This window comes from Mustela erminea, chromosome 12 (assembly GCF_009829155.1).
Source record: "Mustela erminea isolate mMusErm1 chromosome 12, mMusErm1.Pri, whole genome shotgun sequence".
In the NCBI taxonomy this organism is placed as follows: Eukaryota; Metazoa; Chordata; class Mammalia; order Carnivora; family Mustelidae; genus Mustela; species Mustela erminea.
The window spans coordinates 22303231-22331128 of record NC_045625.1 but is presented as its reverse complement, the minus strand read 5'-3'; the positions used below and the strand labels follow the sequence as shown (position 1 = coordinate 22331128).

Genomic DNA, 27898 nt, shown 5'->3' with positions numbered 1-27898 from the left:
GAAGACTTTGAAATAGTTCTTGAGTCCCTACTAAATGTCAGTCATGCACTAGATGCTTTACAAACATTCAATAATTTAATCCTTCCAATTACAGATTTACAAATAAAGGGGGTGGGGGGAACAGGTCATCAGAGAACCTGTTAATATCTGAGGTGGAGTTCAAAGGAATGTTGAAGGCAAAGTCTTTTCTTTGCCATGCAGCATGTCCCAGCTTTTACCTCCTCACTCCCCCAACTCTAGCAATGGAAGAGCATACTAATAACTCATTTTCTTTTTCTTTCTCTGGTTTATCTTACAGAAGCTAGGAGAAGGGGATGAGCTAGGGGTAGCTGCTCTCTGTGGTGCTGGTCTAGGCATTTCCCCCGTTCACTCCCCAGTTTCTCATTCTGACCATACAAGACACATATTACTAGACACCTTTTTTTCAAGTAAGGAAACTGAAGCTCAGACATTTTAAGTGACTTTCTTAAAGTCACACAAGTAGTAGGTAGCAGAGATAGGATTTGGCTCTAAGTTGCTATCTGTTTCTGTAACCTCTGGTTTTTCTACTAAAACTGCAAACAGTTGGTATCAGTCAGGCCTCATCTCCCACACAAGGACACTCTTTACCACATTTATGTGTAGAGACTTGTGGTTAATTTTCCATGAATATTTTGTTATAGATATCTTAACATTTTATTTCATTTTGGCACTTTTCACCTACTCCTGGCATTTTCATAGTTTAAAAATGGAGCTATTGAAAAGAAAGATATGTTTTAAAATATTTCTACCACAAAGCTCCTCAAATTCTTGACACAGCTGGAAACTTGACTTTTTTTCTTTTTCCTTTTCAGGATAGCAAGATACTGCTGTTGACACACACACACATTTAATATATATAAATGAGGTACAGGTGCAGGTTCTAAGACAGAGAATCTTACCTGACACGTTGATATGTTAACTCCCTCATAGATATACCCTTCTGCACATGACACAGAAATTTGCTTATTCACACTGAAATCATCCCCATGAACACGTATATGTGTTATATTTGCTGGAAGAGGGCATTTTTTAGGGCTGCAGGAGATTTTCTCAGGAAACCAATGACCATCTTTCTGACAGGTGAATGTGTCTACATCCGTATCCATCACATACCCTTCCAGACATCTGCAATGGAAAAAGCAAAATAAGCCCCTTAAAGAGAGTACAATGCTGTTGGTGACTTCTTGGGTTTAAGATGCTGTTACAAAGCTCAGTAGACATTTTATGTGATGCATTGAAACTGATTTGAATGTCAAGGGAATGGGATTGCCATGCTAAAAGACCGACAGAACAACGACAAGCCGATCAGTCCTTTGTTGTCCACATTAAGGATGAGCCAAGCCTAAAGTTGATTTAAATGTTGCTGATGTTATTTACCCTTGTTGTGGACAATTTCAACGTTGAATTCACTTTTATTCTGAAAAGACCTAACAGTTCAAAACATTCTAGACAAAGCATAACACAGACTCAGATACTAGTCAAGAATATAACATAAGTAATATTTACTGAGAATCTACTTTGTGCCAAGCACTGTTCTAAGTCCTTTACATAGGGTATTTCTTTAAATCCTGAGTAGTTGATATTATTATGTAACAACAGTACTGGTGTTCAAACTCCAATCAGCCTGGCTCCACAGTACCCTATGATTTATAAAATTTGGATTTATTTATTCAGCAAATGTTTACATAGCACTTATTAAATTCTAGTCACTGTTCTAAGTGCCCTACAAATATTAATCCATTTAATTCTCATGACAACCCTGTGAGTAGGTATGATTATCTTCACTCCCATTTGGCAGATGGTGAAACTGACATCAGAGACACTAAACTCCCCCAGGAAGTGACAGAGCTGAGATTCCGGCCTAGGGACTCTGGTTCTCAAATCCATGCTTTCACTACTATGCTACACTGCCTTTTAAATTAAACCATTTAGCTAATTAACATTTATTAGGTGAATTTTTTTTTAATTTCACAAATCACCAGGTTAGACAGGAGTCACAGGTTTTGCAAACTTGTAATCTGTTTACTACACGTAAAGATCTGAAACATAATCAACACATGACAAGGCATAATAAATGGGGGGAGCTCTTGAGAAGCAGGTGATACTGTGATTTCTCAAGGTATCTCACACATCAACATCTGAAGACACAATTGAAAATGTGTTTCAAAAACGAGCGATAATTGTTGTTTTTCTCCTCTGTGCATGATCAACTACTCGTCAGCTTTCTTACCATTGATGATACTCCCTTGGGTCTCCTCCTTACTGCAATTAGGAGAGAAAAAAGGTAGGGCTAAAATGTCCACAATAGACATGTTTAAGAAGAGTGACTGAATTATTAAAATCTTAGAATCCAATATGTAAAGGATAATCCATAACTCCTTCACAGACGTGAAAAAAATCTAAATTGATTTAGAGGGTTGAGCTATCTTATGGGCATTTATTCCAATAAAAATTTAATTGCATATTAATTCCATATTCTCTTAGTTCTTTTTAATAACACATTATAGATAACATTACAGCAAAAAAAAATCACTATTTGTGCATTAAATAGTTCAGTTTGTTCAAATAGCATAGGTTGGAAGTCTACTTAATTTATCTTCCTATATAGGAGGGCCGGGGTGGCTCTGTGGTTTGGTTAAAGCCTCTGCCTTCAGCTTAGATCATGATCTCAGGGTCTTGGGTCCTAGGCTCTCTGCTTAGCAGGGAAGCTGCTTCCCAGCCCCATCTCTGCCTGCCTCTCTTCCTACTTGAGATCTCTGTCTGTCAAATAAATAATACATAAAACCTTTAAAAAAAAATCTTCCTATATATACTGTTCAATGAAGGTATCTGCTTTTTGACCTGAATTATTCAGCTTTTGCCTTACTTCCCCAATATTTGCTTGTATGAATATAACCACAGAGTGATATCATAAACTTATCAGCACGATGTTTAGAAGAAAAAAGAGCCTGGTGCCTTAAGAGATATAAAAGCCCGCTAGAGAATCTCACTCTTTCATGAAGGTCAGCAGAATATGATATTCATGACAATTATATGAGGGACTATAAGCTGAAAATGTAGACATTTATTTTTTGTAGCCAATGGATTTCTAAACAATTATGAATAGAATAAGGCTAAGTGTGAAAAGCTTCAGTTTTTGGAGAGCAGACCAGAGATGGTATTTTCCCAATTAGCTTAATTTCTGACCTAGCGCTTTTTATTTTACAATCCTCCTGTCTGCACCCTTTGAAGACTCTAGAGCCATGGACTTACCTGAGTTTCACTTTACTTTCAAAAGTGTGTGCCTCTCCAGTGGCCACTGCATTGGCGACAGATGGTGGGGGTCCACAGGACAAGGGCACACAGACTGGATAAGGCTGGCTCCATGTCCCTTTCTCTGTGCAAACCAGCTCTGAACTGCCTTGTATGACGTACCCAGATCTGCAGTTGTAAGTTACCACATTTTCCTCCGAAGAGACGCTCTCACTGGTGAATGCATTTGGAATGGCTGGGAGAGAACCACAGGAAGTGTGCTCACAGTATGGGAAGCCAGAGCTCCACTGGCCGTTGGCTTCACAGCTGATTTCAGAAATTCCATGAAGCTTGAAGCCTTTGAAGCACTGAATCTGGACTGCCCTTCCGCAGCCAAAATCTGTCCCATTGACAACTCCGTTCTGAATCACCGGCGTGGAACACCTGCAAGGCAGGCAGGAAGGCGGGCTGCTACTCCAGGAGCCATTGGAGAGACACCTTCTTGAAGGACTCCCATGGAGCTTATAACCAGGAAAGCACTGATACTGTATATGCCCCCCGTGATAAAAGGAGAAGCCGTTAGAAAAGCCATGGGAAGAATCTTCAGGAGGGCCACAGTTGACTGGTTTACAGAGAGGGAACTCTGCGTCCCAGTTGCCATTGGACTGACAGGTGAGTTTTGGAGCACCGTGCAACATGTAGCCATCATGGCAATGGAATGCCACTTCCTTTCCAAAACCATAGTCCAGGCCATCCATCACTCCATTTGCCACCTGTGGTGGGGTGGCACATCTGACAGGCACACAGATGGGAGTGGTTCCACTCCAACTTCCATTGGCAAGACAAACACGACTCCTGGCTCCCTCAAGTAAGAACCCTAAACTGCAAGTATACTCAACCTCTTTTTGGAATGTATGTTCATTTCCTTTCACCTGGCCATTGGCTGAGACTGGCGGTGACCCACAGTCCACGGGAACGCACGCTGGCTCATTCTCATCCCAATTTTTATTTTGTTGGCATGTTCTCCTCTCAGAGCCATTCAACACATACCCAGGATCACACTCATAGTGTAACACACTCAGGTATGTGTAGTTGCTTCCTTTGATGGAGCCATTCATAATGGGATTTGGTGCTTTGCATGAAATGGCCTCACACCTTGGGGAAGCACCACTCCATTCTTTATTCTGTAGACAAAACCTCATGTTGGAGCCCAGCAGAACGTGTCCCGGCTTGCAGCTATACTGTACAGCATTGCCCATGGTCGTCTCTGCAAAATGCAAAAAGCCATTTTCAGGAGCAATGGGCAAGTCACATTCAATGGAAATGCAGGATGGAGCACTGCCATTCCAAGTGCCATCTTCCTGGCATATCAGCATAGGGCTCCCTAGAAGTTCATATCCTGGATTACAGGTATATGAAACAATGGTGCCATATAGAAAGCTTGCAGAATGTGGAGTAGGAGATCCTTTGGTGCTTTCCCCGGCTTTAGCCCCTGCTGTCAGATGGTAAGGAGGTTGAGGAGTCACATACGGAACTTCCATCATATCTTCTTCTTCTACAAAAGATTCCTGACTATCTTTGACCTTAGTACATTCTCCAAAATCAATATGAGGCGGGAGACCACAGTCTATGGGTACACATGTTGGTATGAAGCTTGACCATCCTGACTCTTCACAGGTCTGCATGGCATGACCAGCTACCTGGAACCCAGGTAAGCAGCTGTAGATGATCATGGCCCCATAGCTGTAATCTGCGCCTTCTACAAATCCATTTTCGATGGGTTGTGGGGGATTACAGTGGATGGCACTGCATGACGGGACACCCATATCCCAATCACCTGTCTCTAAACAAGTCAAGGATTTGGGACCTTCTAGCCTGAAGCCTCGGTCACAGGAGTATGTAATGGTTTGCCCGTAGTGTAGGTTTGTGTAAGAGAATTTGCCATTTGAAATCTCCTTGGGCATTGGGCACTGAATGGGTTTGCAGGTGGGTTTCCCCCCAAGCCAGTGACCATTTTCTCCACAAAGGATGGTAGTATTTCCCACCAACTCAAAGCCGGGCTTGCAGGTATAGAGAGCTGTGCTGAGATAGGCAAGACCTTGTACATCGATGATGCCATTGAGAATTTCCTCAGGGTGAGGACATTCCACAGGGATACATTCTGGCAGTGGAGAGCTCCAGGTACCATCAGCTTGGCAGGAGGTGGTGGGATCCCCTCTCAGGAAAAACCCATCCACGCAAGAATACTTGACAGTACTTCCAAAATGAAGAGCAGACGAAGGAGCGGGGACCCCAAAGGAAATGAGGGGAGGTGGGAGGCAAAGAACCATCTTACAAACAGGGAAAGAATCATTCCATCGCTGTGATGGCAGGCATTTCAGGACGGAGGGGCCCTGAAGGGCATGTCCTTCTTTACAAGAAAATATCACCACTCCTACTTCCGTAGCTGACTCCTTCAGGACGAGCTGGTTTTCCAAGAGGGGAGGCTCTGGGCACTTGGCAGGCACACACTTCTGGTTTGGCTTCTTATTCCATTTGCCAGATTTCTGGCATGTCCAAGAATTATCACCGATAAGCTCATAACCTTCATTACAGAAAAACTGAACCTTGGATCCTACTTCAAAATTTTCTCCTTTCATGTAGCCATTCTGGATTGGGGGAGGTTTCCCACAGTTGAGAGGGATGCATGACAGAGGGGATTCACTGTGCCAGTGGCGATTGGCTTGGCAGACAAATATGGGACTTCCAACGGACTTATAGCCTGGATTACACCGATATCTCGCTTCACTCTCAAAGATCCTGCCAGTTGTATGCTGTATAATAGGGAGAAAACAACTAAGTCTTACATGTATAATGAATAATTAACTAAAGACATTGAACAATAATAAAAAAATATATACTGAAGTCCCTATGTTAAGACGAATCAGTTAAGACATAAGCAAATAAGGACTTAATGCTTTTCTCATTAGGCCTGTTCTATGTTAGTAAGTGAAAAGGACAGGTCAAATTTGGTAATCCTTATTGCAGAAATGTTTACCATGGGGCTGAGTTGTCATAAGTAAAAAATCAATAGTTTTAAATTGATGATTTGGTAGACTACTACTAAAAATTATAAATTACTTAGTAAATTCAAAAAAATCTTGCTCACGATAGCAATGCTGTAATTTTGTTGCTTTAATTACAGAGAAAGAAGTATACACATACGACCTACATTTACTTGTTAATATTGTCAAAAAAAGCATATAAAATATTTTCATGGATATATTCCAAAGAGTACAAAGTTTTGTGTTCATTCTTAACATACTCTTAAAAACTGCTGCTCTAAAGATGGGAAATTAAAAAGCAGTATCTTATCTTCTAAACAAAAAATTAATCTTCATGAACTCAATATTTAAATATATAAGGGACTAATAACAGGTCATTTTTAGGTAGTACCACACATGAATTAGTCATGAAAATTTTAAAAGGAATATCACGGTAAAGTCTAGCTTGTATGCTATATAGTGAACTTCTTATTCTAGTGGACATAATTTTTTTTAAATTTCTTTCTTGGGTACACACATGGAAGCACCATGCCATCATAGACCTAATCTGTGTTGTTAAATACCAGCTCTCCAGTGCTTACCTGGCACCCAGTAGGAGCTCCACAGATATTTGCTAAATGAACAAATGAAGAAAGCCTCCTCATCTACATATACCCTCTTCCAGTGGATCTGGTACCTCAGAGCAGAGGTGTTAAACAGAAGGTATTTACTATCATTTAGAATATAAAGGAGAAAAGGTATGACATATGTGTGGGTTTTTACATAATATTTAATTAGAATATTGTCTCTTTAAAATAGCCCTTGTGGGGTACCTGTGTGGCTCAGTGGGTTAAAGCCTCTGCCTTTGGCTCAGGTCATGATCTCGGGGTCCTGGGACTGCGGCCCACATCAGGCTCTCTGCTTAGCGGGGAGCCTGCTTCCCTCTCTCTCTCTGCCTGCCTCTCTGCCTACTTGTGATCTGTCAAAATAAATCAATAAAATCTTTTAAAAAGTAAATAAAATAGTCCTTGATTTGGGGAAATAGATTAGGCACATATTAATGTGCAAGGAGAACAGGAGTGCATCTGAGAGAACTCTTTATGTCCTGACGAAACTACCTTTAAGTCCGCTGAAAGAAAATTGTAATAGCTGCATTATAGTGAACAGATGATTCACCCCATCTTTGGTCTAAAAATCAGAAATGATACCAGATTTCTCTAAGTTCCAGGAGACCTTGATTTCTATAAAATATACATTCATCTTGGAATAATTTCTTCTATAAAGGAAAATAATATTGTATTAAAATTGGTTAATTCTACCTTCATTGTTAGGGCTAAGGATTGCTACAAAGCACTTCAAATAGCACTTCTATATGCTAGCAGAAGGTACAAAGCTCTATATTAAAAGGATCACTAATTTCTATCAACTTCCCTCAAATATTCACTACCTATAGGTCTAGCCACTTCTGTTTTTCAACAGTTAATCTGTCCAGTGTCCTGCCTCTAATCCCAGGTTAGCCACAGGAGGCCGGCAGTCAGTGATGAAAGCCATGGACCACTCGCTCATTAGTCTCTTACCTCTAGAAAGCCATTCTCAACCTTGGGTGGTTCATTGCAAGCCACAGGGTGGCATGTGGGTGTGGGGCTACTCCACTGTCCTGTGGCCTCGCACGTGCTCTTCTTCTCCCCTTTGATGTAGAACCCCTTGTTGCAGCTATAAGCCACCATGGCCCCAAAACTGTAGTTCGATCCACTTGCATAGCCATTCATGATGCTTGGAGGCTCTCCACACCGCACAGGGATGCACTGGATGGACATGGGGGAAGGGTTCCACTGTCCACCTCTCAAACACTCAATCTTCGCCGAGGTATTCAGTACAAAACCTTCTGTGCATTTAAAGCTCACAACGGATCCTGCTGCAAATTTTGCTTTGCTCACAGATTCTAAGATGCTATAAGAAACAGATGGGGGCTTTTCACAGAAATGAGCTATACAACGGGGCATGGCCTGACCTTCAGGGGGAACCCACTTGCCCTGGGCATTGCAAAGGAGCTGGGAATTGTCTGCCAGGCTGTAACCATCTGAGCAATAGTAGAAGGCAATGTCTCCAAATAACCGATGGGCAGTCTCTGGAGAGGCGTGTTCCACATTGGGGGGCTCATCGCAGGAGACAGCCAGACACTGCTGGTTACTTCCATTCCACTTGCCATTGGCCAGGCATTCAATGGTGTCAGGACCAGCTAGGGTATAGCTATGAGAATGGGAGGAAAAGAACAATAACTAAGCATAATATTTGAGAAAAGGTGTTTGTGCCTTTGTAATTCTGTTTTTAGTTTTTTACTCTTTGCAACAATGACTATTTTTAGTTGTTATTCTTTAAAATAATATTTCTTAAGATGGAGGTATAAGTAGGAGAACTCTACAGGCTCGTCTCATCCCTCAAACACAACTAGAAAATTATCAAATCACTCTGAATACCCAAGAAATTGACCTGAGGAGACAGAGCAAACTGCACAACTGTACAACTAGAGGGAGAGTTGTACACAACAAGGAAGTGTAGAGACATGGTATGGGGGAGAAATGGATGGTAGGTGCTGTGGAGGAGAGGGAGCCCTGGTCTCAAAGGTGAGAGAAAAAGGATGCTCAGGGGAATTGACAGAGAACACTTCCCCACAGCCATTTGCTGGGAAAATGAGAGGGGCTTATTTTCATGAATTTTTGCAACCAATGGGGCTTGAAGACCAAAGTTTTAAATGTTGGTAGTCTTGGCTTGTAGGGAGAACTGAGGCACTGCCCTACTCCTGGAGGGAAGACAAGCAAGCAGCCTGGGGTGGGGTGGGGGGTGAGTGGGCAGACAGCCATTTGAGGAATGCCTAGGTCACATGGGGGAAACTGTTTGTTCTTCTTAGAGAGCATCTGCGAGAGGTGGCATTTGCAGAGTTGTCTCTAAAGGGACAAAAGAGCTGGCGGACGCCTTTCTCCCTCCCTCCTCTTTCCCCCCAGCATAAATGCAGAGACACTTGCTGTTGACATCACAGCACCAACACTGGCTGCCTGACCTGCTTACACCAGGTCCTGATCCAAAACTGTGCTCTGCTGGGACTGCTCTTCTTGGACCAATGTGCCTCAGTGCCAGCATGGAGATCCCCTTCCCCAGAAGACCAGCAGAAACCCCTCTCCATGCCTTGTCTCCCAGCCAGAGTTCTATGAGGCTTCAGTTCTAGTAGAAATAGTATTAGGTCTCATTTAACAAGCAGAGCAGAGCACACCTACTTAAAACTTGCCACAGGATCAAACCCTGCCCACTGCAGGCAAGGAGAACCTCTGCAGACAAGTGGCCTGAAGGAGAGAGCAGCCCAAACACAGTAGCAGAGGGCACACAGCATGCACCAGACACAATCCCTGAAGCATCAGGCCCTGGACACGACATGACCACTTCTTCAAAAAGTTAGTACTCTCAAAAGCAGGACACGTAACAGGTTTCTCTAACACACAGAAAAAGACTCAGACAAAATGCCAAGATGGAGGAATTCATCCCAAATGAAGCAACAAGATAAGGTCATGGGTCAGATTTCTAATTGAAACAAATATAAGTAATATGCCTGATGGAAAATGTAAAGCAACAATCATAAGGATACTCACTGGGCTCGAGAGAAGAATGGATGACTTCAGGGAGGCCCTTACCACAGAGATGAAAGAGGTAAAAAAACCAATCTGTCAGAAATGAAAAATGTAATAACTGAGATTGGAAACAGACTGGATGTAATGAACACAAGGCTGGAAGAAGCTGAGGTACAAATTAGTGACATAGAAGATAAAATTATGGAAAACAAGGAAGCAGAATAAAAGAGAGAAAGAATTATGGATCATAAGAATAGACAGAGAACTCAGTGATGCCATCAAATGTAATTACATTCATGTCATAGGAGTTCCAGAAGAAGAAGAGAGAGAAAAGAGGGCAGAAAATTTGAGGAAATAATAGCTGAAAACTTTCCTAATCTGGGAAAGGAAACAGACATCCAGATCCAGAAGGCACAGAGAACTCCCATCAAAATCAACAAAGCAGGCCGACATAAAGACGTATTGTAATTAAATTTGCAAAATATATAATAAAGAAAAAATCCTACAGCAGCAAGACAGAAATAGTCCCTAACTTACAAAGGAAGACCTATAAGGCCAACTGCAGATCTCTCAACAGAAAGTTGACAATCCAGTTTAAAAGAGTGGCATGACATTCAATGTGCTAAATGAGAAAACTCTACAGACAAGAATACTCTATCCAATGATAGCAAGCCTATTATTCAGAATAGAAGGAGAGATGAAGAGTTCCCAAGACAAAAACTAAAGGAGTTTGTGACCACTAAACCACCTATGCAAGAAATATTAAAGGCGGACCCTTTGAGTGGAAAGGAAAGACCAAAGGTGACAAAGACAAGAAAGGAACAGGGAAATTTTCCAGAAACAATGACAAAATAAGTAATAAAATGGCACTAAATACAGATCTATCAATAAATACTCTGAATGTAGGTGGATTAAATGCTCCAATCAAAAGACAGAATGTCAGAATAGATAAGAAAACAAGACCCATCTTATGCTGCCTACAAGACAGTCATTTCAGATCTAAAGACACCTATAGATTGAAAGTGAGGGGATGGAGAAACAGTTGTCATTTATTGTGCCAATGGATGCCAAAAGAAAGCCAGAGTAGCTACACTTATATCAGACAAATCATATTTTAAACCAAAGACTGTAACAAGAGATGAAGGGCACTATATCATTATAAGGGGGACTATCCAATAAGAAGATCTAACAAATGTAAACATGGAAGCATCTAAATATATAAAACAGTTAATGACAAACATAAAGGAGCTAATTGATAATAATACAATAATTGTAGGGGACTTTAACATTCCACTTACACCAATGGACAGATCACCTAAATAGAAAATCAACAAGGAAATGATGGCTTTGGATGACATACTGGAACAAATGGATATAACAGATAGAGTCAGAACATTCCATCCTAAACCAGCAGGATACATTCTTTTTAAGGGCGCATGGAACATTCTCTAGAATAGATTACATATTAAGCCACAAAACAAACCTCAACAAATTCAGAAAGATTGATGTCATACCATGCATCTTTTCTGACCACCATGCTATAAAAATGGAAGCCAATCACAAGAAAAAAATCTAGGAAAACCACAAATCCACGGAGTTTAAACAATATGCTACCAAACAATGAATGTGGTCAACTAGAAAATAAAAGAAGAAATGAAAAAATACAGGAAACAAGAAAATGAAGACACATTCGTTCAAAAACTGCTGGATGCAGAAGTGGTGGTTCTAAGATGGAAGTTTCTAGCAGTACAGGACTACTCAAGAAGCAAGAAAAATCTCACATAAACAACCTAACCTTACACCTAAAGGATCTAGAAAAAGAACAAACAAAACCTAAAAACATCAGAAGGAAGGGGATAATAGAGATTAGAGCAGAACTAAATGATATAGAAACTAAAAAAACAGTAGAGCAGATCAATGAAGCCATAAACTGTTTTTTTGTAAAAATCAATAAAGTTGATAACCCCCTAGCCAGACTTAGCAAAAAGAAATGAGAAAGGACTCAGATAAATAAAATCACAAATGAGAGAAGAGAAATAACAACCAACACCACAGAAATACAAATAATTATAAGAGAATACTATGAAAAACTACATGCCTACAAATTAGACAATCTGGAAGAAGCAGTAAATTCCTAGAAACATATAAATTACCAACACTGAAATGGGAGGAAATAGAAAACTTGAACAGACAGATAATCAGCCAAGTAGATGAATCAGTAATCCAAAAACTCCCAACAAACAAAGTCCAGGACCAGATGGCTTCACAGGTGAATTCTACCAGACATTTAAAGAAGAATTAATATCTGTTCTTCTCTAACAATTCCAAAACACAGGCAAAGAAGGAAAACTTCCAAATTCATTCTATGAACCCAGCATTACCGTGATACCAAAACCAGACAGACTCCACAAAAAAGAGAACCACAGGTCAACATCCCTGATGAATCTGAATGTAAAAATTCTCAAAAAAATACTAGGAAATTGAGCCCAACAGTACATTAAAAGAATTGTTCACCACAATCAATGGGAATTTATTCCTGGGCTGCAAGGGTGATTCAATATTCACAAATCAATCAATGTGATATAGCACATTAATAAAATAAAGGATGAGAAGCTGGAGGCATAACAATTCTAGACATCAAGTTATATTACAAAGCTGTAGTCATGAACACAGTATGGTCCTGGCCCCAAAACAGACACATAGGTCAATGGAACAGAACAGAAAACCGAAAACTTAAACCCTAATTATGTGATCGGTTAATCTTTCATGAAGCAGGAAAGAATACACAGTGGAAAAATAGTTTCTTCAGCAAAGGGTGTTGGGAAAACTGGAGAGCAACAGGCAAAAGAATGAAACTGGACCACTTCTTAAACGATACACGAAAATAAATTCACAATGGATTAAAGACCTAAATGTGAGATCTGAAACCATAAAATTCCTAGAAGAAAACATAGGCAGTGTTCTTTTTGACATCAGCTATAGTAACATTTTTCTAGGTAGGTCCCCTTGGGCAAGAGAAACAAAACCAAAAATAAACTATTGGGGCTACATCAAAATAAAAAAAAAGATTCTGCATAGTGAAGGAAACATCAGCAAAACTAAAAGGCAACCTATGAAATGGGAGATGGTATTTGCAAGTGGATATCCACTAAAGGGTTAGTATCCAGAATATGTAAAGAACTTATATGAATCAATACCCTCCAAAAAATAATTCAATTAAAAATGGGCAGAAGACATAAATAGACATTTTTCCCAAGAAGACAGGTAGATGGCCAGATACATGAAAAAAAGTTCAACATCACTCATCATCAGGGAAATACAAATCAAAACTACAATGAGATATCATTTCACACCTGTCAGAAGAGCTAAAAACAAAAACAAAAACAAAAGAAACAACAAGTATTGGTGAGTACGTGGAGAGTAAGGAACACTCTTGTACTGTTGGTGGAAAGGCAAACTGGTGCAGCCACTCTGGAATACAGTGTAGAGTTTCCTCAAAAAGTTAAAAATAGAACTACTCTATGATCCAGCAATTAGACTACTGTATATTTACCCAATGGAATATTAATTTGAATATTTGAACATTCAATAATTTGAACATTCACCCTGATATTTATAGTACCATTGTCAACAATAGCCAAATTACTCAAAGAGCCCAAATATCTACAAACTGATGAATGGATAAAGAAGATGTGGTGCATACAGACAGAGTGGAATACTACTCAGCCATTAAAAGGAACGAAATCTTGCCATTTGCAGTGACACGGATGGAACTAGAGTACTATGCTAAGTGAAATAAGTCAGAGAAAGACTAATGCCATATGATTTCACTCACATATAGAATTTAAGAAGCAAAACAAATGAATACAGGGGAGGGAAAAAAAAAAGAGAGGAAAACCAAGAAACAGACCCTTAACTATAGAGAACAAACTAATGGTTACCAGAGGGGAGGTGGGTGGGGAATGGGTTGACTACAATGGGGATTAAGGAGTGCATCTGTGATGAGCAGCAGGTGTTGTATGTAAATGTTAAATCATTAAATTCTACACCTGAAACTAAATTTACACTGTATGTTAACTAACTGAAATTTAAATAAATACTTGGAAAGAAAAGAAAATATTTACTGCTTGAATACTGAGCTTATTGATCAAATGAACTTCCTTCAAGAAATAGAAATCCATCTTGTTATTAAGAGTAATGCTTATTTAGAAAGGGAAGTGAATTTGAAATTTTTGCTATTTAAGGACCTCTAAAAATTGTTGCACATTTCCTTAAAAATAAGAATGACTCAGCTTAAATTTAGAACACCATCTGTCTATAGACGGTTTTAGTTGGTTGATTTTATCACTTGTCCTTGAAACAAAAGCACTAATGAACCAGATGTAGCCCACACATAACTCATGTACTTACTTATATTCAATGAAATTTAAAGCAATGATTGTAATTTTAGTCTCCAGGGTTTCCTAAACCCTTATCCAACCAAATGTTAGCATTTCGAGCTCTGCTATTCAACCCGTATGAATCAATTTTGCTTAATAACTCTCAGTCTTTCTTTGTGCTTTGAACAGGTATTTTCCCACAGAAGGTGACAGATTGATGACTTGAAAAAATCCGAGATTATTCTCCAGTGCTCTCTCAATGAAGGAGAACAAAATATTACGATATGTCGTATTAGAATAATTACATGTGAGTCATTCTTAACTTGCTTCTCGCTTTCTTACTGAAGAGGAAGATGACAGAATTTTAAAGGAATGTCTAACACCTGAGCCATCTGTCATTTTTATACTAATGAGGGATAAAAGGACAAAAATAATCAGGCACCTAATTTAATCCTGTTTAGATATATTAATTTCTTCATTTTACAGATGAGTGAATGGTGGTTCCACAGGCTAAAAGCCCAGTCTGGAGTCACACAGTTGCAAGCAGCTGAGTTGAAAAATTGCATTCGATTTACAAGAGTCCAACCACTTACCCTTTTCCGTGATGTTGTTGTTGCCCCCGCTCCCTTTCTCTTTTCAGAATGAGGTAGGTCATAATTTGCAGGTGTCCTGTGGAAACTGCATTGCAGTGTCGCCTAGTACAAATTTTCTGATCCATCTTTCAGCAAAGATTTTTTTAAAGATTTTATTTATTTATTTGAAGAAAGAGAGAGAATGAGAGTGAGGGAGTATGAGAGGGGTAAGTTCGGAGGGAGAAGCAAACCCCCTGCTAAGCAGGGAGTCCACTGTAGGACTCGATCTTGGGACTCCGGGATCATGACCTGAGCTGAAGGCAGTTGCTCAACCAACTGAGCCATCCAGGCACCCTCAGCAAAGATTCATTAGTCATCAGTTAGCAAGCACTTTCCTCCTGAGGTCCCTTGTAGTTTTACAATGGATCTATCATAGTGAGGATGGAATGTGTCCCCTCACTGGCCAGATTCATGAAATCTATAGGAAGCAGAAAGATCGAGGAGAAAATGGTAGAACATCAGCAGAGATGTATACATCCACCTTACCTAAGGCCACTTATCCTGCTAGGGAAAGAAGTGGTCTCAAAACCCTCATAGATGTCCCTGACGACACGATGCAGCCTCTAATTAGGGTCTCTACAATTCGTTGTTATGGATAAATTCTGCTCTTCCTATTAGAATTCAAATTTAGTAAGTTTTTAGATAGCTTCTGTCTAGGAGGATACAGGCAGGTATATAAAGACAATATGCTAAAGGCCTAATTTTATTATTTAAAGTATCCATTATCCCAGGTCTGAGTGCCCAGATTCTACTGTTCCTGTGTAGAATGTGCTCTGAGTAGAAGTCCCATTTATAAAGACATCTGATGTTCTGTATTTTTATAGCACAATTTACATCCTCTGCACACTTTGAAACATGCATCATTATTTTCATGGGTCCCTTGATGCTGCTAGCATATTTCATTAGTAGAAGTTCACAGACACCACCTGAGACATCCCTGATTTATTAGGACCCATTGTGCCATCTATAAAATGCTCCCTTTATTTCATGGGCCTGGCTACTTTGAGGTAGAAGCATCTGCTTCCAGTTCCTTATTCTTCAAAGCCTCTTAAGGATGCAAAAATTGTGTATAGTAATTTGGCAGCCCTTCGGTAGGTCTCTGACCCCTGATCTTAAAGAAAATCTCCAGAACTACTCTTCCTTAATGAAAAATCACAGCAAAGCTCTTCTGTAAAATAATGGATGATTACCACTAAATACATATATTATGAATAAATGAATTTAAAGAATGCATTTTCATCACTACCCATAATTTCTTAGACCCCGCACTATTTCTCTGACCTTAGATCTTGAATTTTCTTTAAGACGCCCAATCAACATTTAGCCTTTCATTAAATAATTCTCAAGGACCATGCTATGGGCTAGAGCCACTTCCTTAGTGCACAACGCAATGCTCATGTATTTGTTTGTTTACACACCTGAGTCCAACCTGCACTCCCTACCCCATCCATTGCCTGGTGCATTGCAGGCCCTTTCACACCTACAGCAGCTGCTTAAAGGATAAAAGCTCAATTGTACCTGGAGAATGGGAAGGCTTCCCTGGGGAAATGCTTTTGAGAGGAGTCATGAGAGAAGAGCAGAAAAGGAATCGTTAGAGAATGAGGGGTAACATGAACCAAGAGCTTGCAGTCTGGTATGGCTGGGGCATTCTGAGAACTTACGAATAGTTGGGAACGGCATCTGAACACTGGAACAAGGAAGTGATAATCACTAGGGTTTAGTGTGTTTTGACACTTCGTGATGGTTGATGGGTAGAGACGTGGCAGGCACAGGTGAACTGGAAATGCCTTTTGACAGTTTCTTCTACAAGGACTCTCAAAAGATTTTAGCAGACAAAATGCTGCTAGGACAGAAAGATATTTAAATGGTTTATTAACCGGATGACCCACGGAGTACTGCTTTACAGAAATGCCCTCACTGGGAATTTCACATCTTGGGAATGCCAAAAAACTGTCCTTAGTCCCTACATAGCAATGTGTAACTGTAGGGCGGGGAACAGGGAGCTTACGGTCCAGTTCAGTGTTTCTAATCCTACAGGATAATAGTTAATAAAGATAAGATGGAACAGGCTGCACAGATACACAGTAAAGAAAAGCTGCGCAGATGGAAAACCCTGCCTAGCGACCGCCAATAGGAAAGACTTTGGAATTCTACTGAAATTAAGTTGAATGAGTCAACAGTGGCATTCTGAAAGGGTGACTGTGTTTCTAGAAACTCATTTATTTAGAAAGAGAAGAAGAGAAATGAAATAGTTACCTCTGTACGTGTGTGTATGTCACGCCACGCAGCATTTTTCTCTCCGCCGTATTGTAACGTGCATGTATCAGTGTACATTCAGCTTTGGGTACCACAATTGAAAATGGACGACAGACCTACTGGAGTAGGCTCAGAAGGATTCTGAGAGGAACAGACTCAGAAGCACGTTCATTTATGAGAAAGAAGTGCAGACTGGAGGCTGAGCTGGCTGAAATGCCGGTCTCCCTGCACCAGCGTGAGTGATCACCTCTCACTCTGAGACGTGTGAAGCCTCCCACTTAGCTCCACTGATCCGTTTGTAGGAGAACCTTGGGACCAAGCTACGAACACCTGAACAGCCGGCATCTCACTGGTGCGGAGAGATATACACAGAGGGGTTTCAAGAGGTAGAAGCAAAGCCAGTACTTGAGACTAGATACAATGCTCAGTAAGATGCGGGTTGAGGTTTACTAAAAACAACTCTCTTCCAAAACACATCAGTTAATCTTTGAAGATGCTAAAGAAGTATATATATTCCAAATCACAGAAAGTGAGGAATTGTGAGCTATTGTCTAGATTGAACCAGGACTGGTCTCTGATCCAAATGCTGCGTTATTTCCTCATGTTAGAAGTCTGAAGCTTTGTTACAATTTCTGTGGAACATACTTCACCTGCTTATTTGTTTAAGAGAATCATTTGCGGTGTCTGGGTGACTCAGTTGGTTAAGCATCTGATTCTTGATTTTGGCTCAGGTCATGATCTCAGGGCGGCGAAATCAAGCCCTGAGCTGGGTTCCACAATGGGTGTGGAGCCTGCTTGAGATTCTCTCCCTCTCACTCTGCCCCTCCCTGCTCACACACACTCTCCTTCTGAAAAAAATCATTTAAAAATCATAAAGTTCTATACAGATGATGACATACATCCTGTAAATGTTGGCTACCAAAGCAGGAAAATTGGTATTGGCCCAAACCTAAAACGCCGGACTATTTATGCTGTGACATTTTGTGTTCTCTCATTCAAGAGACCCTGGGAATGCTAATGCAGTCTATTATTTAAAATCAGGCCATATATATAATAAAACAAATCGTCCTACTCCATAATCCCAAAGAAAAATGGCCCATCAATATTACAATGATGCCACAGGAGGACATATTTTAGGATGAATTTGCTGCAATTCATTAGCCTATTTCTCGAATAATTTTGAAAAACTCTTGGAGAATGGGCAGAGTAATCTGCAGACACAATTTTCAGTGATTTGATTCATACACTGAGTGGAAGCCAACTGATGAGCATGTGGGAAGCTTTATGAGAGAGCTCCCCAGGTGATTATTGCCTCTTCTCTTTTTAAAGAACCTTCTAAGAGCCTTAAAAGAGCAGCTAGATAGGTAAAGGGCTGTGACTTAATAAGATCGATGGAAAGTAGAAATCTGCATCAGCAGTTAATTCTGTTTTCAACTAAAAATGATACAAAATTTTATCTTAGTACATGCAGTAATTGCATTTAGAAATCTACAATTAAGACAATCAAAGGTGGAACATTCTATGAGAATTTTAGGATTTCAATGAGCCTTCCTTTCCTCTGAGTTTCTCACCAAGAGAGGAAACACATAAGATGAAAAGGAAAATGGGAAACAAGTTATCATTTTATTTATCTGGGAAAACAGCTGCAAGCTTCCAGCCTAGTGTTTTGCTGGAAGGTCAATTTTAGGACAGGAGGCAGAAAGGTACTTCTTGCTTCTTTCCTTCCTGGTGTTCATCTTCTTACTCCTGTCTCCTAAAGTATTTGCTCTTCCATCCTACAGATGAGACAGGTTCTCTCCTCCTTATTTCAAGGGAGAGTCTATGCAAAGCACATCACTGATATGAGAAGAAACAACACAGGCCCAAAGTAAGAATAAGCGTAGGTGCACCCAAGAAGCAGGCGGGGGTGGCTCCCATATGTGGAGGGCAGTGGGAGTGGAGGCGGCTGGAGAGCAAAGAGGTTCTAACCCTCATTTCAAGCCAACAGCATCCCAGGAAGCTGAAGGAGACAGCAGGCCCATTGCACAAACAGGCCCACTGCACAAAAGCTATGACTTGAACACAGTGACACGGTCCTGGAACAGAACAGAGGCGGTGCATCTTGGCTATGCCAACCAATTTCTTGGGGGGAAGAAATAGAAAAGGAGTAAAGGAGAGAAGTTCTAGTGCTGGCTATACCATAGTCTGAAAACCTTCCTTATATCATACTTGATGAAATAGAATAGAAGTTATTTTAGATGCACATGCCAGAAATGAAGAGGAAATTCAGAACAGAGAAGTAAGCCTGTGGCTGAATGCTGTGACTGCCATTGGATTGGACAGGGAACGTAAGAAGGGATGACAGGAAATACAACTATGGATTGAGAGAGAGTAATAGCTGAGTCTATGGCATGGACCTTTGTCTAGAAGGACATTCACTGAAAAGATATTAAGTAGAAAAATCCCGCCCGGAAGCCCAATGACACGACAAGTGAGATCTCTGTATTTGTCAGGGCTTTGAGTGGGAAAAATCAAGTCCCTGCTAAGGTAGCCATCCCCAGGTCTATCTCCTGTGGATCTGAGGTTGGGATTTATGCCATTTACTTTGGCATGGAAAGCCTTCGAACTTATAAATTAATGTAAAAAAATTTTTTGATGATATTCCATGGATTCCTGATAGAAAAAAAATAATTCACACACTTAAACCATAAGGGACTATCACAGATAAAATAAGTCCTGCTAACTATAAAGATACAATTTGAAATTACAAAACATACACAAGCATGTTTTCCATCATGAGTCAGTCAGCAGGCAGAACAAACAGCAAGATTAGAGTACCAATAAATTGAGATAGCACAAAAGTGATCTAAAATCTGAAGCTTTATATAAGTATCTGACATAATTAAAGAAAAAAGACTCCAAATCCTATTTAAAAAGAAGAGACTATTTTAAAAGAAATGTTTGAAAAACAAACATATAAATTCTAGAAGCAAAAAAAGAAAAAGTAAAAATTTAGAAAATTAATGGATACATTTAAAAGCAGATTATAGATAGTAGAAAAGAAAAACCTATAAACTACAAGATATCTGAAAAAATACCCAAATGCAGTCCAAGTTTATAAAGTGATGGAAAATGTGACAGGTTACTACATATGGAGACAGAAAGAAAAGATCCAATATATGTCTAAGACTTAAAGAAATAGGGAAAAAAGAAGGGAAGAGGAGGGAACATGTGAAGTGAAAACGGCTGAGAATATGCTCAAATTGGTAAAAGAATTCTCAGATGTAAGAAGTACAATGACTCCTAAAGAAGACAAATGACTGTGAATACATGTTTAGTCAGATCATAAGGAAATACCAGAATGACAAAGACAAATTAAAAATAAAAACCAAAGGGAAAAGATACTGCTTATAGGGGAACCACGATTCAAGCAGAGTTTCTCAATCTCAGCACCATGTGGGACCAGACAATTCCGTGTTGTGGGGGCTGCTGTGTGCATTGTAGGCTGTTCAGCAGCATCCCTGGACTCCGTCCACTAGAGCTAGGAGCACCCTCCCCTCAGCTGTGACAACCAAAAATATCTCCAGACATCGCCAAATGTCCCTGCTGGGCAACACTGCCCCTGGTTAAGAACCACTAACAGACTGATGACGGAATCCTCAGTAGCAAGAAGAAGAAGTCAGAAGACAGAAGGCATTGGAATAATATTTTTCAAAATGTCTATGGAAGAAAACTACTAATGTAGACTCGTACACTCGGTTAAACTGTAATTCAAGAAGCAAGGATAAAATCTTATTATTTTCAGAAAAAGATTACAGAATATGCTGAAACTTACTGAAAAAAAAATATGCAATGGAGATTCTTCAGGAAGTAGAAATATTAAACCCGAAAGGACGGAATGGGATACAAAACGTAATGGTGATGAAGAGATTAATAAACATGTGAGTCAAACTAAATAAACACTGACTATATTAAAAAATGACTAATTTGAGAAGTCATAAAATAGGAGGGACGTAAAATACAGACAATGATAAAACATTTAAGATGAGAGGGGGGATGGAAATTCGTGCTTTCCAAGATCTCTGAGTCGTTCAGGAGAAAGGCAAAGATACAGTATGACCTCGGGGTAGGGATGATTTCTTGAATTTGATACACCCACACAAAACAAAACATAAAGGACATGACTGATAACTATCAAGTACTATCTCATGAAGTTTAAAATAAGCATATTTCATAACTCAACAACTTCAAACTTCGGTGTTGGGGCCAGAGATAGTCATACTCATATGTACCAAGAGACACGGGCAAGGAAATTTACTTCAGGACTGTTACATCAGCAAATAAAGGAGCAACAAACTAACCTTCTACCTGTAAGGAAAACAGTAATTTACAGACAGCTCGTTCTTCCAAGGGAATACCATACAGCTGTTAAAATGAATTCTACTGATTTACAAAAATGTACCTTTGTTACTTTGGGGAGAACAGCAAAGTGATGAGAATTGCTTCTTGTTGTATTTGTAATACTTTATTTCTTTCATAAAAAGAGAGCTACAATATGGCAAAAACTTAACATGTACTTTTCTCTCAAGAACGGATACCTAGGAGGGGTGCCTGGGTGGCGCAGTCAGTTAAGCATGGGGCTCTTGGTTTTGGCTCAGGTCATGATCTCAGGATCATGGGATCCATCACGGAGCCTGCTTGAGAGAGTCTCGCCCTCCCTGCCCCTCCCGCTTGTGTTCTATGTCTCTCTCTAAAATAAATAAATCTTAAAAAAAAAGAAAGAAAGAAAAAATGCATACCCAGGTAACTTTAAGTGGAGATTAATAATTACTATTTGTGTTTTTCTGTATATTTCAAATGTTTCATTAGCCATTTGGCCAGAAAAAAGAGGAGTACAAAGGTTTTCTTTTCTTTGGCATCCTCATAGCATCCCAAGGTGGAGTTAGGGGTATGCCAAGGGCCATCAGTGTGCTTCCTCTCACCAAAAGTTTCACTTCCAGAAAAAAATGAAACTATCCTTTAATAGCTTGATTTTTTTTTTTTTAGAACAAAATGTAGGTGGCAGTGATTTGGGACTGTAGATACTTTCTATTAATTTGATTAACTACTTAAGACAGTTTTTCCTACATTATTTTTAAATGTCATCACCGTATATAGCAATAATGATGACAGAGAAGATAATAAAGCTATTTTCTGCTTTGTTCTTAATGGACATACAAAGCACTTTCATAAAACTGTTCTCATATCCTTCAATAGATACATGATTTAGGGGAGTAGATCTGGTTTCCATCTTTTTGATGGATAAAAGGTCCCACAGAGTGTCTGTTTTCCTAGACCAGAAGGAACATGCAAGGTAATATGGGTCAATCCCTTCAACTACCAAGTTGGAATACTATTTATTCTGCCAAACCCCCACCGTTGTGGAAGGGAGCACAAGAGGAGATAATGTGTAGGAAAGCCCTGGGGAAATGGAAAACCCTCTGCAAATGTATGGCTATGTTGTAATTTTAATTAGTGCCTTTAGCATTTCTTTTAATAAAACCCTTTCCTATAACATATAGACTTAATATTAGACAGACTCAGAACTCTTTGAATATATTTTAGGTGAATGATTTCTAATGAGAAAAAAAAATGTAAATTGCATCTATAGCAGGATTTTTAATACTAAAAAATATGTAAAGACAAAATTCTGAGAAGAAATAGAGTAAAATACCACCATTTGTTTTTGGATAATTTTTAAAATATATTTTTATTTCTCTTTTTCTTTTCTTGTCTTTCTTTCTTTAAGATTTTATTTATTTTATTTGAGAGAATGTGAGTGAGCATGAGCTGGAGGAGAGGCAAACAGTGTTTTATCAGGTTCAGGTGTATAATACAGTGATTTAACCATTCTCTACATTACTCATCAAGGGCTCCTCAAGATAAGTATACTTTTAATTCCCTTTACCTATATCACTCATCCCGTTTTAATAGTAAAGATTTCTGTTTCACTTAAGAAGGTGTTAAGTTTTGGGACTTCAATCAGCTATTTATTCAAGTAGCTGACTCTCAGGAGACTTTTGAAATAAATAAATAAATAAATAAATAAATAAGAATATATAAATATTTATATGGATAAACACACACACATATATATATACACACATACATACACACACACTATATATATATGTACACATATATATATGTGGCCTATAATACACACACATATATGTGTGTTTATATATATATGTGGCCCAATATATATACATGTATATATGTATGTATACATACATACATATACATATATGTATATATACACAATACATATATACATACATATATACATATATACACACATATGTGTGTGTATATATATATGTGGCCCAATATGTATAGTGTGTATATATACGTGTGTGTGTATATATATATTGTCGCCACCTGCTGGCAGTCCTGTTCTACTGGGACTGTCTTCCATCCAGGTGAAATGAACTTCTATGCTAGAAATATGCTAGAATAGAAACTGCTATCTCATCTGTGTTTCAGTCATAATAATGGCAAAGTTGGTTGAATTAATTAAGTTTTTTTTTCCTGGCTAGGCCAGGCTTTATACTAGGCATTTGATTTCTCACAGTATCTAGAAGTATGAACCTTAAATGAAACTATTTTTATGTAGGACTCTCGAAGCACAGAGAGGTTATACAATTTCCCTGAAGCTACACAGCGAAGGACAGAGCTGAGCTACAAACCCAGAAAGCGGCAAACTCCTGCTGGCGCTGCTTCCAACTGCGTGACAAACACCTCTGGTCAATCTGGTGTGTGAAAGCACTACTCACAGCGAAAATATTTATTAAAGAAGCACAAAGGGGTCGTGGAGAAGCAATGAAATGCAAGTCAGATGTCGTGGGGATTCACATACCCCTCACTTCCTTATACCTCCCTGAGATGCTAAGCAGACACCCCCCCAGGGGGAGCCTTCCCTTTCTCTGTACCTCATTCCTTGTTTTTCAAATTTTACCTCTGAATGAAATGAGATCATTAAAAATAGAATAACCTGAGTTTTATCATCTTTTTTCCTCTGCAGACCTGTCATCTTTAGGTTGTGACTCAAAGTGTTGCCTTCAGGTTTGCCAAAGATAAACACACCAATGTCTATTCAACCGACCAGACCACCCAGGCGCCCCCACAGATGCCTATGTAAAAGTGCTTTTTGCATCTTTAAGTATAAAGCTATTTTCCACTGCATTGCCCAGTGTCTGCTATTGGAGGCCTAATTTGACAAATTACTCTAACTCCAGAAAAACACTGTTTCCACAGGGGAATATGCTTGCTCTCCGCTGTCAGGAAACAAGAGCATAAAGTTCTCTCCAGCTTTGGTGTCCAGAAAACGTAATTTAGTGTTCAGTGGAGCCCATCTCCATGGTGGTGGGGGGAGCATCCCCTCCCTTGAGGTTCCCAACGCTTCCTTCCCTCCCAGGACCACTCACCCTTCTTTGCAGGTGTAAGTGACAGTGTTTCCAAAAGTGAAGTTCCTCCCTGTGATCACAGCATCTTTGATGGCTGGTGGCTCTCCACAGACAACGAGATGGCAGGTAGGTGGCGCTCTGTCCCAGCTGCCTGAGGCCGAGCATTCAAGGACTGAAGGGCCCTGTAAGCTGGGAAAGAATGGCTATTATTCACTGCCGTGGAGACGATTATATACAAAGAAGGGAAGCCAGAGTGCTTCTGTCACAGAATGGGCTAAAACAACATCACAACTGCTGCAAAATAAAATGGGCTCCCTGGTGCTGGAGGAGGGCCCGCAGACCTCGCCAAAGGATTACGTGGATGAGAAGGGGTTAATAGGCTGGTTGGGATCCAGCCATAATAGAGACAGACACCCAGGAAGTCTGGGTAACTGAAGTCAAAGGGCACTGTCCTTGTCCTGAGTCTGGGTATGTGCACTGTTGCTCCTGACTCTGACCTCTGGTCTTCTTTGATTTCGCAAACCTCATATCCCAATGGCGTCACTTATCCACCTCTGCCTACCTGAATCTGTGTGTGTCACCTGACTTTCTACTCACTGGATCTGTTTCACTTCAGATCCCGCCGGCCAAATTTCTGACTGCAGCCGCGCCCTACTGTCCCTTCTGTTGGAACATACACATACATCCCCATGCATAACACTGATTGAATCAACCTGTTACAGTATTAAGAACTTGGGTTGCGACATGCTTTTTGTAACATCACATGCAATGTTCAGTATAAGTGTGGTAAGTTATGTTCCAAAAAAAAAAAAAAAAAATCCAGATACTATGCTATGTCTCCGAAACACTTATTTGCTTTCATGTTTAATGACTGAATGTTTAGAGTGACTCAACTAGAGCTCCCAGAGTCCAAGTTAGGTAGACTGTTTCCCTAGGTATTCCCAGCATATAAGCCAGTCCTCACAAACCATGCAAATCTGAGACTACCTTTTACACTTAGAAACTTGTGTCTAAAGTCAGCTAGTTACATACAAATGAAACCTATGGAGTAAATAATGGGTAACCGGGTATTTTAGGAAGCTTGTGGTGTCTACGGACTTTACCTGTATCCGCTCTCACATGAATATGATGCAGTAGAAAGGTAGGTAAGCCCACTCAAAACATACTTCCCGTTATTTATGCTTTCAGGGCTAGAACACTTGACCAGTTCACACACAGGAAGAGACTGACTCCAAGAACCGCTAGCAAGACAGCGCGATTCTTTATCACCTTTCAGCACATATCCTTTATTACACCTAAAAAGGATAAATGGGGATTACAGAATACAATTTGCCTTATTTTGCATAATTTTATCAGTACCAAAACCTTTAAAAATATTGAGAATTTACACTTTACAATTTATTGGAAGAGTTCTTTCTTTTCTACTAAAATAATGCTTTAAAATTATTTCCAAGGTTGAATACTGTACATCTCCCCCATAGGGAACCTTGCTGAGCGACAAGTAGAAAAATGAAGAGTTTGGCTTGTCCCCAGTTTACGTCATGGATTAGTAGCTGCAAAGAGTAAATTCTTAGTTCGAGAATGGTCTGGTTTAGTATGAGTGCCTGAGCCAAAGCTCCAGGTTATAACCAAGAACATTCCTTAGCTTGCAGGGCCTTCCTCCATGGCACCGGTCCTCAAGGATGCTGGTCACAATGATAAGTTACTTGTCAAGGGATTTAAGGATTCTGGATAGGAATGCTACCAGTAGGTTACTGAACTTGATTCCTTTGCACTACACATAATCCAATTAATTCCATATTAATTAAAAAACATCCTCTGGTATTCTTCTACCTTTCTTTCAGTTTTAGGTCACAGACAGCATGTCACCAACAATTTCTACAATGTAGTGTTAATCTTACACACTTACCTATATGTTATTTTACTGCCATAAGTAAATGCTGACCCATCAATGCCACCATTTTCTGGAATAGCAGGTACACCACAGTAAACAGCTAGAAGATGCAGAACAAAGGAAGTGTTGCTTTTTTTGCCAGTGTGTATAAAAATCTCTAAAAGCTCAAGGGCAGCTCTAAGTTCTCTTGTCACGTTTAAAGATTTTCTTTTTTTTTAATTTGACAGAGAGAGAGAGAGAGAGAGGTCACAAGTAGGCAGAGAGGCAGGCAGAGAGAGAGGAGGAAGCAGATCCCTGCTGAGCAGGGAGCCCGATGCGGGGCTTGATCCCAGGACCCCGGGATCATGACCTGAGCCGAAGGCAGAGGCCTTAACCCACTGAGCCACCCAGGTGCCCCTCTCTTGTCACGTTTAAAGATGAACCCAATAGTTGGGCTTTAAATACAAAGAATATTGATACAATCTAACACATGACACGTCTCTACCTTAAATTTCTAGTACTGCCAAACACTATGAACCTGGGGGAATTTATGAAACATACCTTCGCAATATGGTAACAGATGACTCCATTCTCCAGACTCCAAACATGTGATTTTGGTTACTCCCAACAGCTGGTATCCTTCCTCACACGAGAATGTGACTTGGGCACCCAGTGTGTAAACCTCACCAGAAGAGTGGCCATTTTCTGGATTTCCCGGAGCCTTACATTTTATAGGTTCTTGAAAGAGAGAAAAAGTTTGTGTGGGACAATGAGTGGTGTTCACACAACCACGCAGGGTCTCACGACAAAAAAATTTCACTACAGTTAAAGTACCAGTTAAGTCTTGGGGGCGGGGAGGAAGCTTTTGAAGGGAGATATGGAAAGGGCTGGGGTACACTGGACATTAGACGAGAACATACATTTAGTAGGCATTTAAACAATAATATTTTGAAACACAGTGACTAACAAAAATATACAAAATTTATCTGGCTAAAAGGGAGTTGTTTATTGGGAAGTAGTGTGGTACCAGGAGTTTATTAGAAGAACTTCAGCAGCTCCTACCTCCCCTGACTTCATGCCTACCTTTTTAAAAGGAACAGGCTTTCTATCAAATTGAGCTAAAGGCCATCCCCTGGGCAGATGTGAGAAAAATCCCCAGCCTCCCTTTCCAAACAGACTATGGGTCAGAAATCCTTTCTGTATGAACTGGGGTTGGTCACCATTTCTAGGAAGAGAAGTAAGTTAAAGGGATATTTATGACTAGACTTGGATAGGAGTAAATATAATACTTGGATCATCAAAAAAGGAAGATATGTGGATTCAATCTTTCTGAAGGTCATTCTGGGCATGGAAGTCAAGGACTTTATTTATATTTATTTTTAAATTAATTTTTAAATTTTTTTCTTTGGGGGGGCAGAGGGAGAATCTTAAGCAGGCTC

At 39.8% G+C, this 27898-nt stretch overlaps 1 protein-coding gene across 5 annotated transcripts in view; it reads right to left on the bottom strand.

Moving 5' to 3' along the window:
• The window catches only part of SVEP1 (sushi, von Willebrand factor type A, EGF and pentraxin domain containing 1), a 180227-nt gene that overhangs the window by 31517 nt on the left and 120812 nt on the right, over positions 1-27898 (bottom strand). For all 5 annotated transcript variants that reach the window (XM_032308801.1, XM_032308803.1, XM_032308802.1 and 2 more), the window contains 7 exons: positions 27021-27197; positions 26496-26580; positions 25690-25881; positions 24608-24775; positions 7853-8525; positions 3274-6065; positions 921-1146 (listed from right to left, as the gene is read on the bottom strand). In XM_032308801.1, coding sequence (XP_032164692.1) covers positions 921-1146; positions 3274-6065; positions 7853-8525; positions 24608-24775; positions 25690-25881; positions 26496-26580; positions 27021-27197 — 4313 coding nt within the window. The remainder of the gene's footprint in view (positions 1-920; positions 1147-3273; positions 6066-7852; positions 8526-24607; positions 24776-25689; positions 25882-26495; positions 26581-27020; positions 27198-27898) is intronic.